Raw genomic sequence first — 15,775 nt, 5'->3', positions numbered from 1 at the left:
ACAGAGAAACTCTGTCTCGAAAAACCAAAACCAAAAAAACAAAAAACAAAAAAACCCAACCCCCCAAAAAACAAACAAACAAAGCAAAACAAAACAAAACAAACAAACAAAAAAAAAACCAGTGACAATCTGAGATAACATTTGAATGACCACAGAATCTAAGCTAATCAATTAGAGAATTGAGAATATAGGAAGGGGTGAAGATGGTTTAAATATGATCAGATCAGGGATAGAGAATTATAGGTACTCCTCTGTTTTATAAGCCCCTGGATGTTTTGTGCTACCCTTTCCATACTTTGTACTTTTTAAAGCATTAGTGTTAAACTATGGTAAAATTATGAATACGCTGTATGTTTGTAGTTTAACACTGTTATCATGAACAATTGAAAATTTAAAACCTTCCTTGGGCTGGCAAGATTGCTAAGTGGGTAAAGCTACTTGCAGTCAAGCCTAACATGAGTTCAATTCTTGGAACCCACAAGGTGGAAGGAAAGTATAGACTTGAATACAAATTCGTTCATTCATCCATCCATTCATTCATTAATTCTCTCTCTCTCATGCGAGCACACGCACATTTACCTTCAGGCAGTGACAACAGTTATCTTGGTTTTATGAATATTTCTTCATCTGTACTTTCTAATTTCTTTGAGTGTGAAATGCTCTTATAATTTAGGAAAACAGTTCATTTAAAGCAACATATGTATTTACAGTCATTTAGAAATAAATGTTGGCTGTGCACCCTTAGAGGTGTTAAAAGACTTAATCAAGCAGGATTAGCTTTGACAAATGACAGAATATAAAACTTGAGATGATGAAAGCTGATATCCTTCTGAATGACTGAATTTCAAAAGCATATTTATAGATCTTTGTCTAGTAAGTATAATCATATCCATGAAACCAAACTGTAAGTGCAACAGTAGAAATATTTGAAAATTAGGCAAAGGGAGCATGACAAACCTGCTTCCTGCTTTGAGCTCTTGCATTTCGTAATCTTCGAGCAGAATAAAAGATGAAATAGCCCACGGTTGCTGCCGTAATTATGAAAAAGGACACAGAAACGAAGAAAATTGAATAATGATTCACCCAAGGGCCATGTTTTTTCCCTACTTCGATGACCATTGTGACTTGGATGCCTCTTTGAATAGACTGTAGAATTTTTGTTCCTTTCAGATTGCCAATCATGATTGCAACAATGTCTCCAGCACCTGTAAAAGAAAATGAATTCAGTTTTAGTTTGAGATCATTAATATAAAAAGCCAATTTAATGGATAATTTAAAACATTTAAAATGAGACCTGCTGACACAAAAGGCTGTGTTATCATTCAGTTAACATTATTAAGCACCTATTACATTCAAAAGCCATAAGGGCTCTAACCATGGGAACATTTGGTCATTGATCTCAGGAGCTCATATTTGAAAGCAGTGCTTCTCAGCCTTCCTAGGGTTTTGTTCTTTTTAATACAGTTCCTCATGTTCTAGTGACCCCAACCATAAAAATTGTTTTGTTGCTACTTCATAACTGTAATTTTGCTAACGTTATGAGTTGTACTGTAAATATCTGATAGGCAGCGTATCTGATGCATGACCCCTCTGTTCCAGAACAGCTGCTTTAAAGGAAGACATGGCAGACGCCATTAACCATAATTCAACAGCATTACCTTTGGAGTCTAGGTTGCTTGTCTCACTCTGCATCCCAGGCAAGCCTGAAACTCAGGTCCTTCTGCCTGATCCTCCTGAGTAGCTAGGAGTACAGGCCTGAGAAATTGCAAACTGTGTGAAGGCCTTCTTAATGACAAATAAATAGCCGCTACTGACAAACAATAGAACTTACCTCCTCGGGATTATTAAAATACTTAGATGTATCTTTTTTAAATTTATAAGTAGGCATATTTTCATATTTACTCAACATTAATATATATATATAAAGCTTTATGTATTAAGATAGGGATTTTTGACAAATCATCTCATAATATGTTTGACAGCCCAGCACATGTTCACAATGTGGTATTTTTCGACATCTTCAAAGATAATATCAAATTTGCACAAGCTACTGGGGAAGGAGAAGCAGACTAGTATAAGGCGAAGACAATGAGACAAGAGAAGGCAACTCTTTCTTTCTTTCTTTCTCTCTTTCTCTCTTTCTCTCTTTCTCTCTTTCTCTCTTTCTCTCTTTCTCTCTTTCTCTCTTTCTCTCTTTCTTTCTTTCTTTCTCTCTCTCTCTCTCTCTCTCTCTCTCTCTCTTTCTTTCTTTCTTTCTTTCTTTCTTATGCTCTATGTCCTACAAAACATAATAAAGAAGAAAAGAATAACAGAATAAAAGGGTAATCTTGATCCATCTAATGTTTATTACAAGAAAGGAAAAGAGAAAGCAAGCAGGCAGGCAGGTAGGCAGACATTTTGTTTCAGGAGCTCTAAGGTTTTATATATAGGCCTGTTCGGGTAGCAAAGAAAATAACACAAAGTGGTGATAGAAGTATTTGTTTCTATTTAGTGCCAGTTAAGGACAAACCTGAACTTACACTACTACTGTTACTAAAGGTCTCATATCTCTAATAACCTTTCTACTCCCAAACATGTTTGGTTAGAAAAGCAAGACAAACCTTATCTTTCTCAATGTTCTGAAAATGTCATTGTTTAAGTCATTCCAATGCTTATCAAGGTTTATAATCCTCCTAGTTTTTATGACCCAAGATGAATGATTCTAAGCAAAAGAAGGGTTCTTTGAATGTTAATGTATTGCCAACCAGAGAAACCCCCTATTGATACTAGGTTAAGGTATTACTCAAGGTTAATGATTAAACTCCAGCCTGGAATAAACAACCACCTACAAATAAGACCTTTAGACTAGAATTTAAACACAAAGGACAATACTAAGATAGTGTTGCCATTTTCAACGACTAAGAGTAAAAATCTTAAATGGTGGTATATATTGTGGATTTTTTTAACCCAAATAAACAATCCTTGAAATTTACAGCTCTAAGTAGCAAAAAGACAAAAGACTGGGCCACCTAGAAACACCATTGAGTACCCAGGCTTGGATCCTTTCCTAATATATTCAAAAGCTCTCACCAAAGATCCATTTATCAGTTGATGCATATGAGTGTTTGTGTGAATGTCTTTATGAGCACCAGGAGCGATGTGCATGCACTACATTGAGAGGTGGCTGTCAGAGCCCTTGAAACTGCAATTATAGATACTTACAAACTACTGTGTGTCTGGGAACCAAACCTGGGTCTTCTGGAAAAGCAGTGGGTGCTGTTAACCTCTAATCATCTCTCCAGCTCATCACTATAGATAGTTAAAGCCTCCTCCCCCCAAAAAAACTATCTTTACAAGTGACAGTTAAATTCTTAGGGTTCCTACTGACTGATGCATGACAGACAACTCAGTCTGATAGAAGTTAATGGCTCGCTATCCTATTTCCGTGAAACAAAAATGCAGAAGATACAGGAAGTGTATAAAATGCAGGCAGCATTTCCTCTATCTTTATCTAAAACAAACATGACTAAATTTCATCTAAAACATATGACCAAAATTTCCCTTATGGGTAAAAGAATTTGTAAGTTAGGAGGAAAAGGGTCTTTTGTTGTTTTTAAATTTCTAGCCATGAAACTAAAACCTAACATTCTGTCTTTTTTCCTATAAGGAAAACATCTGTCTGGAAAATTTTCATTAGTCACATAGTGTGATACTGTAATGGATATGATATTAGACAGTACAGCGACTTTTAAAAGTTAACTTTAGAAAATATTGCCATTTGAAAGAATTCTTTATACATCATGGATGTGACCCTCTAATAAGTGACGAGTAGAAGATACAGATGAAGCAGCAGAAGTGGCTACTCAGACTAGCCACTGTATGCAGACTTAAAAATAAAAAGTCAAGAATGTACACTGTGCATATATCAGGAACACGTTTGTGTTTCAATACCCACAATCTATATTCATACATACCTTCTGAAGTCGAACAGTGAAATACACTGAATTACACTCCTAGTCATATGAAAGACGCATGTCCCATTTCAACATGGCTCAGAGGCTGAAGGACCACTAAGAAGAATATTTTGTATGATACCAGTGCATTCCCCCATTTATATAAATTTTAAATAAGTAGACAATTTGGAGAAAGGCATTTCTTTTTTTTGAGGTGTGTGTGTGTGTGTGTGTGTGTGTGTGTGTTTGTATGTGTGTTAGGGGCATGTCCTCATGTATGGGGAAGCCAGGGTTCAATTTCAAGTTCTTTTCCTCCATTTCTTTCCATCTTATTTTTTGAAACACATTTTCTCACTGAACCTTGAGTTTGCCCACTGATCTGGATGGGCTGGTCCACAAGCCCCAAGGATGCTCCCTTCTCTGCTTCTCCGATGCTAGGACTGCAAATGAAGTACTTTGCTACTTCTCCCCAGCCCTGTAAACATTTTCTTGGTTATTGTTGTTTGTTTGGTTTTTTTTTTTTTTTGCTCTATCCTAGACATTACTGTAGTTCTCTTCTTCCTCAATGCCTTACAGCTTTCTAAAAGTGCTACTTATCCACTGTTCCCAATCACAGATAATGACATCACAATGCTTCGAGTCACATGCTCTAAGTATCAACAGAGTCCTCTTTTAAAAAAAAAAAAAAACATTTACTATGTTTTTTCAACCACAGCCTCCCCTCCCTCCCTTCCAGTCCTCTTCACACTTCCCCTCATTTCTCCCCTGTTTCCCTTCAGGAAAGAGCAGGTTTTAAAATAAGACCAGGCACAGACCCTCGTGTCAAAGCTGGCTGGACAAGGCAACCCAGTAGGAGGAATAGGGTCCCATGAGCAGGCAAGAGTCAGAGACACATGCTCCATTGTTAGGAGTTTAAACATAACTCTACGCTAAACCCACAGCACATATGCAGAGGGCCTGGTACAGGCTCCATGGTTGTCACTGGGGCAATGGTGGCCCAGAGCATTGTGGGAGGGCCAACCAATGACTAGTATGACTTGAGGTCCACACCAGAAGAGTCAGCTCATGCATAACACTATGTAGATGGCTGGAATCTGGAAGCTCGATGGTTCAGAGTCCTAGGGTAGAACCAAACACTACTGACAAACAAGTCAATGAAATGATTCGAATAATATTCGATTATACTCAGGATCAGTGCCTAGCCAATCACCATCATTGAGGCTCCCTCCAGCAACTGATGGAAGCAGAGGCAGAGGCCCACGGCCAAACAATAGGTGAAGACAGGGAAACTCCATTTTAACCCTTTAATACATGCCTATCAGTCATGTATATCTTTCTTTCTTGGCGTCTCCCATTATCAAAATATTTTTTTCATATTCGTGCTGCTTTTATAATTCCTTGGCATATTTCTATAACCTAACTTGTTTCTGGTTTTCCTACATCATGTTCAGTGAGTATCTTTAACTATATTCCCTTAAAATGTCATCAGAATTATTTTCATTTTTTTAATTTTTGTTTTTTGATTTTTTGTTTCTTGCTTTTTGTTTGGCATATGTGATTATATCCTGCTCAGAATTCTTTACTTACTCTATATTACTCATTGAAGCCTGACTCCTTGGTCTAGGGTATACAACCTCATTTGATATGGTCTGAATGGAGTTGTCCAGTTAGGTATATCTCCCTTACACTATACTTCGTGCATACTCAGATTCAACCACATGCAGCCATTTATTGTCATTCGCTTTTCCATAACTCTATTTTTTTTTGGACTCTCATCCTCAAGTCCCCAGCATACATCTTGATTACTGCCCCCTCTCCCATTTGCCTCTGTATCTCTGATGGTCCAGTTCATAGTCTTCCAGAATGAAAGCAAATGTTCCATCGGTTTTATTTTTAATCATTGTTTAGTGTGCATGTGTGTGCTTGTGTGTACATGTGTGTAAACACATTTGCATGAGTGAGAGTCTGTTCGTTCCTTCTACAAAATAGTTCCTGGGGATAGAACTCATGTTATCAGGCTTAGTAGCAATGCCTTTACCACCCACTAAGCTATCTCCCTAGCACCCATCATTTGAATTTTAATTTCCACCTAGCTCTTCATTTTGTCTGACAACTTAAATCAGCATACCAACTCCCTCTCTAAATTAAGAATCTTTTTTTTTTTAGGGGATATTTAGGAAGTTACATGTTTCATTCAAGTAAGATTTACTGGAAAAATTGCTTTACACAAATAGTAAAATTTAACCATACTTATGTAAGTAGCTTTTTAATTTTGTGTATTATATGTACATGCATTAACATGTGAATACAAGTACACACACATGCTATGGCATACTTGTGGCTTAACCAGTATTTACTTTCCACCTTAACTGAGACAGGGTCTCTTGTCGCTTTTCTCCACTGTATATTACATGCTAGCTAGCCTTTGAGCTTCTTGAAATTTTCCTGTCTCTTTCTCTATTTTACCTCTAGGAGAATTGGGCTTACAGATGCATACACTACTCTGTATGGCTTTCCTTAGATTCTGGAGATTTGAACTCAGGTCTTTATGTTTACATGCCAAGTGCTTTCTGCATTGAGCCATCTTTCCAACATTTTTAGTATCAGACATAATAATTCAACATAATCAAATATGTTTAGCTAAGTCCTTCTCTTATAAAAAAAAATGTATCACTGCAGGGTTAGGCTGTGCCAAGGTGGGGGGATAACAGGGGAGTGTCTTATCCTCTCGAAAGAGGTAGAGACTATGTGAGGGATGAACTGGGAAGGGATAGCAATTGGGATATAAAATGAATAAATTAATTAATTAATTAATGGAAAAGTGATAATATGTTATAACAAAAATGTATCTAGTGCATGAAACCATACAATCAGCTTTTTTTCCACGAGTGAATATAACATACATTTCAGCACAATATTAGAATATTTTTTAACAAATCTGTGTGCAGCATTTTATTTCTGTAAAACATATATGTCATATACTGATTAAATTTATACCAGTTGGGCAGCAAGATGACTCAGGGGATAAAAACCCTTGCCACTTGAGACTGACAACCTGACTCAGTTCCCAGGACCCCTGTAAGAGTAGAAGGGTGAAACCCAATCCACAAAGTTATGGCATCTGCATGCCCACTGCACTAAACATAATTAAGTGAAAAACTACCAACAAAATATTAGGTTCATTTCCCTATAGAATTAACACAGACCTTTTGCTCTAATGGACTATGTGAAGCAAATGGATAAAAGAAATCAATGCGCTCTACCCCTATATTATTAAAAGCACGTCATCATTAGCTGTTCTTGCTTCTTATTCCACAGACTAAAATGTACAAAAATGTAATAATGCCCTATTTTCATAACTAAGATGTACTAATTATGATTTGTTATTGACGGTGGATTAGTCTTGGAAGCTATTATTTAGTATAGCAGTAATATTATCTGTCCCCAGACTCTTATAATTTGCGCTGAAGTCATATATTATTGAAGCTGGAGTAGACCTCATGAACCAGCCTAATTCATTAAAAAAAAAAACCAGTAATGTAACACTGAACAATTTTTCATGAGGGAGGAAGAGTCTTGTATAGCTTGCTGCTGATAGCATCAGCCCTCCTCGACAATTTTATGCTTCTCCAGTGTTGTTGGATGCGAGGCAATTAAGCTTGGTCCTACAGAAAGAGCAAACGGGCTTCCAGAGGGCACTTGAAGGCCTCAGTGCAAGTACCCACAGCATTTACAACTGTTGTTCAGAGGCATTTTTGTTTACCTTCCCAATTTTACCTGAGAGTGAAGGTTACCAGATAAAATTGATCTATAAACTAAGGTCTTAATATAGTTAATATAAGGTAGGCATAGCTATTGTTCCAATGACAAGGTAAAATTGAATTCCCAGCAAGGAGAAGAAGAGAACACAAGGCCGTGGCTTTGGTGTTCTGCTTTCCACTCTCCTATATTAGTTCTCTCGTTTTAATGACATCCAAAGTGATCTGACCTGAAAAAATAAAAATTAAAGAGGGACATCAAGGGGTACCCACCCCCCACACATACTTGCGCACGCGTGCGCGCGCGCACACACACACACACACACACACACACACACAAGTAAAAGATCAAATCAGTGTATATGCAATCCCAAGAGAAGTCTGGTTTTTTGTTTGTTTGTTTGTTTGTTTTTCTGTTTGTTACTCTATTGAAAAACCACAAACGAAGATGTTGACTGGATTCCAAAGAACAGTAACGTTTTAGTGGAACAACAAAATCAAACAAACAAAACCTAGCTCTTTGTTTCAGGGCTAGGAATGAAAGGCAAGGCCTCCAGAAGGCCACCAAGACTGACAGGCAAGCACTTTACCAGTAAGCCCCACCCCGAGGTTCTAAAGAAAGCCTTTTATGACTGCTGGGTGTGTGTGAATTTGTCCTCCTAAAGCAAACCTAGCCAAGCTTTGTTTTCCTGTGAGCTCTCCTATGGCCGTCCAGTATTGCTTATGGCCATTATGGTTTCAACTGATTCCAAAGTCTTCAAATTAGCTTTAGGGACTTTTAAAATGATCATTTCTTTTCTTTTCTTTCTTTCTTTTTTCTTTTTTGTTGTTGTGCTAAGAACTGAGCCCAGGGGCGTCATGCATAAAAATGTTCTGTCATGGAGCTATTATTTCAGTTTGGTAAGTGATCTTTCTAAAGTCTCACAAAACACTCATTATGTGAAAGTTAGCCACTTATGATAAGCAGTTTATATGCTTATGATAAAAGCTTACAATTTGTTACTCCTAAAGTAGATAGTCATTGGGGGAGAGAAAGTGAAAGGAACGTCGAAGACACATGCATGCAGGCTAGAAGAACTTTTGTCTTTCATTTTGATTTTACATTCATTTTGAAACTTTGTGCACGTATTCACATACATGTGAACAGGACACGTGTGGGAGTCATTGCTCTCCTTCCAACATATAGGGTCTGCAGAATGAACTCTTGTCGCAGCAAGCACCTTCACTCACTGAGATATTTTGCAGGCCCTTAGAGTCTCCTGTACCCCAGATGTGCCTCAAACTCACTGGGTAGCTGAGGCTGACCCTAAACTACTGACCATCCTGTTATCACCTCCCAACTGCTGTGTGACTCACCAGGCCAGATACCATTTTATTTGCCTATTAGGGAGAATGAGGTGCTGCCACTCCAGAGACAGCTCATAAAATGGATCTTTGCTAAGGACAAGCATTCAAAGCCCCCAGAAGACAATTCCAATGATCCAGGAACCAACTTGTTTTGTTGAATCTGTGTCCCTTATGCTATATCATCTTTCTCAATAGTGTTACCTTGTCCTTTTACATTATATATAATAACATAACATTACATATAATAACATAGTCCATGCAAACAGATTGGACAGTCTATAAAATGATCTTTAACATCAATATCAATGCACTAATTTTAAAGTTTTATAAGTTGGGGAGTTATCTAGTTTTTCTAGTTTTCTTTTTCTTCCCTTTTGTTTGTTAGTTTGGTTGTTTGGGTTGGTTTTGGTTTTTTTGAGACAGGGTTTCTCTGTGAAGCCTTGGCTGTCCTAGAACTAGCTCTGTAGGCCAGTCTGGCCTTGAACTCACAGAGATTTGCCTGCTTCTGCCTCTGGAATGCTAGGTTTAAAGGCACAAGTCACCAGGGCCTAGCTTGCTACCTAGTTTTCTATCTAAAGTTTCACTGTAATAATTCTCTACTTTAAAACCAGGAGAATGTGATCTGGATAGCTCAGGTGATCAAATCATTGCCAATGAGTAAAACTATAAATCACTTCCTTATGGACCAGTTACACAGAAGACAATCAGTACCCCCAATTTCACCCTTTTCAGTATCTACACACAGGTCAGGTACCGTGTTAAGCTATGGGGCTACAGTAAATACCCAAAACACGGTCCCTGTCTTGGGAATAGTGATAACAGAACAGAATGTAGCAATCCTTTTATTAACTATTTGTGTATGTGGTGGTAGTGGCAAGTGCCTACAGAAGCCAAAAGAGTGTCAGATTCCCTGGTTACAAACCACCCACCATGCCTGCTGGAAACCAAAGTTAGGTCCTCATGAAGGTCGAGTGCTCACAACCACTGAACCATCTCACTAACCCCTGTAACAATGCTTACCACCACTTCTGAATAGCATTCGACGACTAATATATTAAATCACAATGGTCTCTAGTGTAAGCACTATGGAGGCATTTATTTTATTTTTTAGTATTCTAACTGCACACAAATTAGATACAGGTTCACGTTGACAGCTGACCTTTTCCATTTATTTTAAAAATGTAATGATATTATTCTAGTTTAATCTTATTTACTTATAAACACAAAGTCATTAAATGAGTATTTCTAGAGAATAAAGACACAGTAAGTTCTGTGTTTGTGGACCTTTTTATTCACCTTTGATACTAATATGTCAAGCTATAAAATAAGTTATAATAAGATTTTCATAACATATGGAGTATTTTAAGCATAATGATGGCATTTTTACAGGACCTGGGCATTTCAACAGAAAACATAAGGAGATGAGTAAAAATAGCATTCTTAATTTAATGTCAGGAAAGCAGAAGTATTCATTAAGAGTGAATTACAAATAACAGGGCCACTGATGTCCAATGTGGTTGTTGTAAAACTAAGCTCACATTCAACACTGCCCAGGCATCTTGACACTGCAATGAAGTCAGCAATTGGGCATTTACTGCTATCTGAAACAGACAAAGTCTGTTTGTGAGGGGTTCCTGCACAGTAAATAAACAGCTCTCTAATCAGTAGAACCTGAAACCAATCACCTGGACTTTGGAAAATTCACTTTTTCCATAGTGGGTTTCAAAGACTTGGTTTTTTTGTTTGTTTGTTTTTGTTTTGTTTTGTTTTCCTTTACAGCACAAACTCTTTGGGCAGTTAGGAAAGATAACTGATTTCAGTCAGGAATACCAAAGCTCTTAGAATGGAAGTCTAAGAAGTACTTCTGTCAGACAGAACATGTGTAAGTATGTACAGTACAGAAAGTTGTTCTGTTGGTTTGGACTCTCAAGCATTTCAGCTGTAAGTTTGGAGGGCACAGCTTCACCAGAGAAATGGAATAAAGGGTTAAGTTTTTGATATTATACAAAACCAATCTCTAATAGATAGAGTCTTCAGAACGCAGCATATTAAAGATAGTAAGTAAATAGATGCAACTCTGAAGAAAAGGTCACAGATGAATAATTTGTACATGATCTATCACATTTACAAGTATACAATTCTCATAACTGTTTTGAAAACATCTAGTCCTGTCTTGACTAGGCTGATTTCCACCAGTTGTTATGTCGAGCAAAATTCACAGTTCTCCAATTTTCTGGTGTCAGGACATTTTTACATGTTTTAAAAGTTACTGACGACTTCAAAGAATCTTTGTTTATGTAGGTTATTTCTAGTGACATTTACCAGATTAGAAGTTAATACCAAGGAATTTATAAAATGTTAATTCATTCACTTAAAGTCATCATAAATGCATAACATTATTTTATTAAAACAACTATTATTTCTTCCAAATGTAACAAATAGAGTGGTGTTATTTACGAGTGGAGTCCTATGAAGTACATTTTTACTCACAGAAGCGATGCAACTGGAGAAGTAAGTGTTGCTTTAATAGTATTTTTAGATTAATTGAATATACTGTACTTTGATATTACATGCAATCTGAACTTATAGTTAGTTAAAAGATATTATTTGAAACTATGTCAATGGACCTTCCCTCCTTGGTTAAATGGAAATTCACTGGTTTGCCTTGCATATTGAATGGATATTTATCCACACCCACCTCCTCCACCCTGTGCCCCACCCCCAGTGTGTGTGTGTGTTTGTGTGTTGTGTATGTTCCTGTAGGGAGCTCCTATATAGGTATGTGGGTACATGTCCATGTTTACATGTTCATGGAGTTCAGAGGTCAACCTGAGATGTCATTTTCCAGAAGCCACCTACCCTGGTTTTTTCAGATCAGGTTTTTCTTAGTCTAGATCTCACTAAGAAGCTAGGCTAGCTAGCTAGCAAGCCCCAGGGTTCCACGGGTCTCAACCTCCTAGGTACATGTATTCTAAACATGCAGAATTGTACCTAGCTTTGTCCACATGGGTTCTGGAACTTGAACTCAGAGCCTAATGCTTGCAAGGCAAGCATTTAATCAACTGGGCTATAGCCTCTGCTTCTGCTCATCCACCTTAATATCATGCACTGATCATCTATGAAGTATTGGTTCATTGAATTATACAGATTTAAATAAGAACTCATTTCAAGACTATACAATAGAAAAGGGTAAATCGGTTGTTAATATCAACACGGATGTTATCAGAAAAAGCCCAAGTATCAGGAAGTTATCAAGTTTATATGGTGGCTTCATTTTTTTTTCAGTTCCAATTTTGCCTGAAACCTTAAAAAAATCATATCATTGGCAGCAAATACTGTCAGTGCTTTTCTTTGAAATGACAGGCTCAGTTTTCATTCTTGAGAAAAGGTCTTCCAAATATTTAGCTCTGAAGAGCTCCTGTTTGTCAGTAGGTTGTCAAGTTAAAAGGAGGTATTTGAAAAGAATAGCTAGCTCAGCTGACAGCTCTATCCCACACGTGCTTTGCCTTCAAACACAACACTTGATTGTGTTGCAAGCCGCTTTTATGCCTATGTCACTCACCCATCACACAGAAGCACACCTATGTGTAAGTCCCATAGAGGAGGGACTTAATAAAACTAATTATTTTACTAATTCATCTGGGTATTTTAAAGTAACCTTCAGCTTTATTTCTAATTTTGAAGTAATTTTTTTTATTCCTTGTCTGAGACTTCATAAGGCACACACTGATCATATCCACTCCAGCCAGCTCCACACTCACTTTCTTATCCACCCAATTTCAAGTTCTCTCCTTTTGAAAACCTATCAAGTTTACTGGGTGCTGGTGCTGCACGCCTTTAATCCCAATACTCAGGAAGCAGAGGCAGGCAGATCTCAAAAGCCAGCCTGGTCTACAGAGTGAGCTCCAGGACAGCCAAAGGCTATGCAGAGACACCCTGTCTTCAAAAAGTAAAACAACAGCAAAAACAACAAACCCAAACCAAACCAACCATCAAGTTCAATTAGTGTTACTACTGAGTATACGGCCTGCCATGGAACTACTAGGTCCTATAGATATCATGCTCTTAAAGAGAACTTACTTTCCCTCTCCCAGAAGCTATCAAACATCTATGTTCTTCAGCTAGGCATGGGACTTCATGCCCATCTCCCATTCCATGTTGCAATTTTGTCTGGCTTTAGCTTATACAGTTCTTATGCATTCTGCCATAACTACCATAAGTTCACATGTGCAACTGACTGCCTTATTGGGTAGAGAAAACCCCATTTCCATGCAATCATCTACCACTCTGGCTTATAATCTTCCTGCCTCCTCTTTCACAATGATCACTGAGCCTTGCAGAAAGACATGCACTGTAGATGCCCCATTTACAGCTGAGCACTCCATGGTATTTGAGGGATATTCTCTGCGAAGTTGGCATTTACCTTTTCTTATAAGTACACAGGGATAGAAAATAACAATTAATACCATCTAATGTTTTCAGCCTTCATTTGTTTTTAGATGCTAGTGGATAGGTTCCTTGCTGGGGGGAGGTGGCACACACTTTTAATCCCAGCACTCAGGAGGCAGAAGCAGATGCATCTCTGTGAGTTTGAGTTCATCCTGGTCTACAGAGGAAGTTCCAAGACAGCCAACTGTCTCAAAAAGCAAAACAACAAACAAAAATGATGCTAGCAGTTTTCATCACTGCTTTTATATCATTTGTGTAAACATGAATAGAGTGAATGATGTTGAAGTGTTATTATGAAACTAGTCTTGACTTCTTAAACCACTGCAAAATTACAGGGAGCAACAATAGTCCTCTGATATCATTTTAAGACTTTTGGGTAGATCAATGATCCTAAAACTTTACTATGCATGGAACCTAACTGGGAGACTTCCTAAATCCCATTTTGAGTCAGTACATCTGGGGTAGGATGTGGAAATCTGCTGGTTTGACTAGTTTTATGGGCTATTTTGCATTATGTGGTCTACACGTAATACTTTGAGAAGCATTATGTTGGAGTTTGACTGATATTAAGGTTTAGAAAAGTATCAATTCAGTATCTAGAAAAATATCAATTATTTGCCATGTATGGAAAAAGTCTGCCAAGAAAATAATTTTTTAAAGTATGCAATGCATTTCATATAGAAGTTTGAAAATTTAGCCACATTAGAAAGAAGCCCATTCCTTTCCCAATAGAACACATTTTTATTGTTGCTGATATTACCTAAATCACCAGTAACAATTTACCCACTGGAGTCCAAGCCACCAGTCTAGTTCTTTGATTTGCTTCCTTCATTACTATCTTTGGATTGCTCTTTTGGTAAAAGATTCTATAAAGCTCCGCTTCACATGCAGTTTAACATCTTTTCAGAATACCCTGATGCATGTAGGTTAGATGGCCTGATTTAAGCTATCCATGCAGTGTATGCCTTACTCATCCTTCACACCAAGCTATAAATTTCATGTTGGTGACTATGTTTTCCATCATTGTATCTATGGTATCTACCAAAGTGGCAATAACATATGCCAAATAAACACTTACTAAGTGAAGCTTTAATTACACTGTACCCTCTCATCTACTATCACATTTTTTTGACATTTCAATTATCTATATTCCAATATGATTATATAGAAAACTACAGAAATAAAAATGTCATAAACTTTAGTTTTATTATACTGTTATAATTATTCTACTTTACTATTAGTTATTGTTGTGAATCCTGACTCTACTTAACTCATGAATTAAATGTTTATCATAGGTATGTATGTAAAGGAAAATACGTATATAAATATATATAATGTTCATATATGTGTATTATGGTTCAATAATATTTATGGTTTCAAACATCAGTGGAACATCTTGTGCTACTGTCAGCTATATGTGATGGTTCTTCAAAATTTGATTCAGTCTGAAAACCAAATTCATCCTTTTAAGATATGAACACCCTAAGCTATGCCTCTTCTGTTCTATGCCCCAGTATAGGGGAATGCCAGGCCAGGAGGTGGGAGTGGGTGGGTTGGTGAGCAGGGAGAGTGTGGAAGGGATAGCGGATTTTCAGAGGGGAAACTAGGAAAGGGGATAACATTTGAAATGTAAATAAAGAAAATATCTAATTAAAAAGATATGCCTCTTTCTCACATACAAAGCTATCATATTTAAATTAGGTATGCCCACCTAAAGAAAGGACATGAGATATACATTGATAAAAAGCTAAAGACTAGTCCTACTCTATAGACCTTGTGTGCAGTATGATGCTCACTGACACAGTGACACAGTTTAGCTGACTCTGCTAAAATGGTCATGCTGATAGGCCTCCTCCACAGGAGTCAATAATTCCACTCCAACTGGGAACTTGGGTACATCTCAGCTTCAAAATTAGGTTTAAATACCAGGACACAGACAATTTGGGGTCTAAGGTCAGGTTATAATATAGACATCTGTGTCCACTAGGAAAGCAGTGGTTTTAGAACATAGGATCTTGTTCAGAAAGCATAAAAGAAAACCATTGAAACAGTTAGAATAGGTCACTATAAGACCTTAAACTATGTTGAGAAAAATATGTATTATTGCAAGATTCTATAGAATACAGGTTATTCAATTAACAAATATTTTTGTTTTTTTTATAGTATTCTTTTTTATTAGATATTTTCTTCATTTACATTTCAAATGCTATCCCCAAAGCCCCCTATACCCCCCCCCCCCCCGCCCTGCTCCCAAACCCACCCACTCCCACTTCCTTGCCCTGGCATTCC

At 37.3% G+C, this 15,775-nt stretch overlaps 1 protein-coding gene across 1 annotated transcript in view; it reads right to left on the bottom strand.

Moving 5' to 3' along the window:
- The window catches only part of Rnf128 (ring finger protein 128), a 61,166-nt gene that overhangs the window by 29,702 nt on the left and 15,689 nt on the right, over positions 1-15,775 (bottom strand). Inside the window, exon 2 of the mRNA XM_021152760.2 lies at positions 958-1,205. Within this exon, the coding sequence (XP_021008419.1) occupies positions 958-1,205 (248 nt within the window). The remainder of the gene's footprint in view (positions 1-957; positions 1,206-15,775) is intronic.

The sequence above is a fragment of the Mus caroli genome, chromosome X (assembly GCF_900094665.2).
Source record: "Mus caroli chromosome X, CAROLI_EIJ_v1.1, whole genome shotgun sequence".
In the NCBI taxonomy this organism is placed as follows: domain Eukaryota; kingdom Metazoa; phylum Chordata; class Mammalia; order Rodentia; family Muridae; genus Mus; species Mus caroli.
The sequence above is the reverse complement of the archived record's forward strand: the minus strand, read 5'-3'. Positions and strand labels throughout refer to the sequence as shown.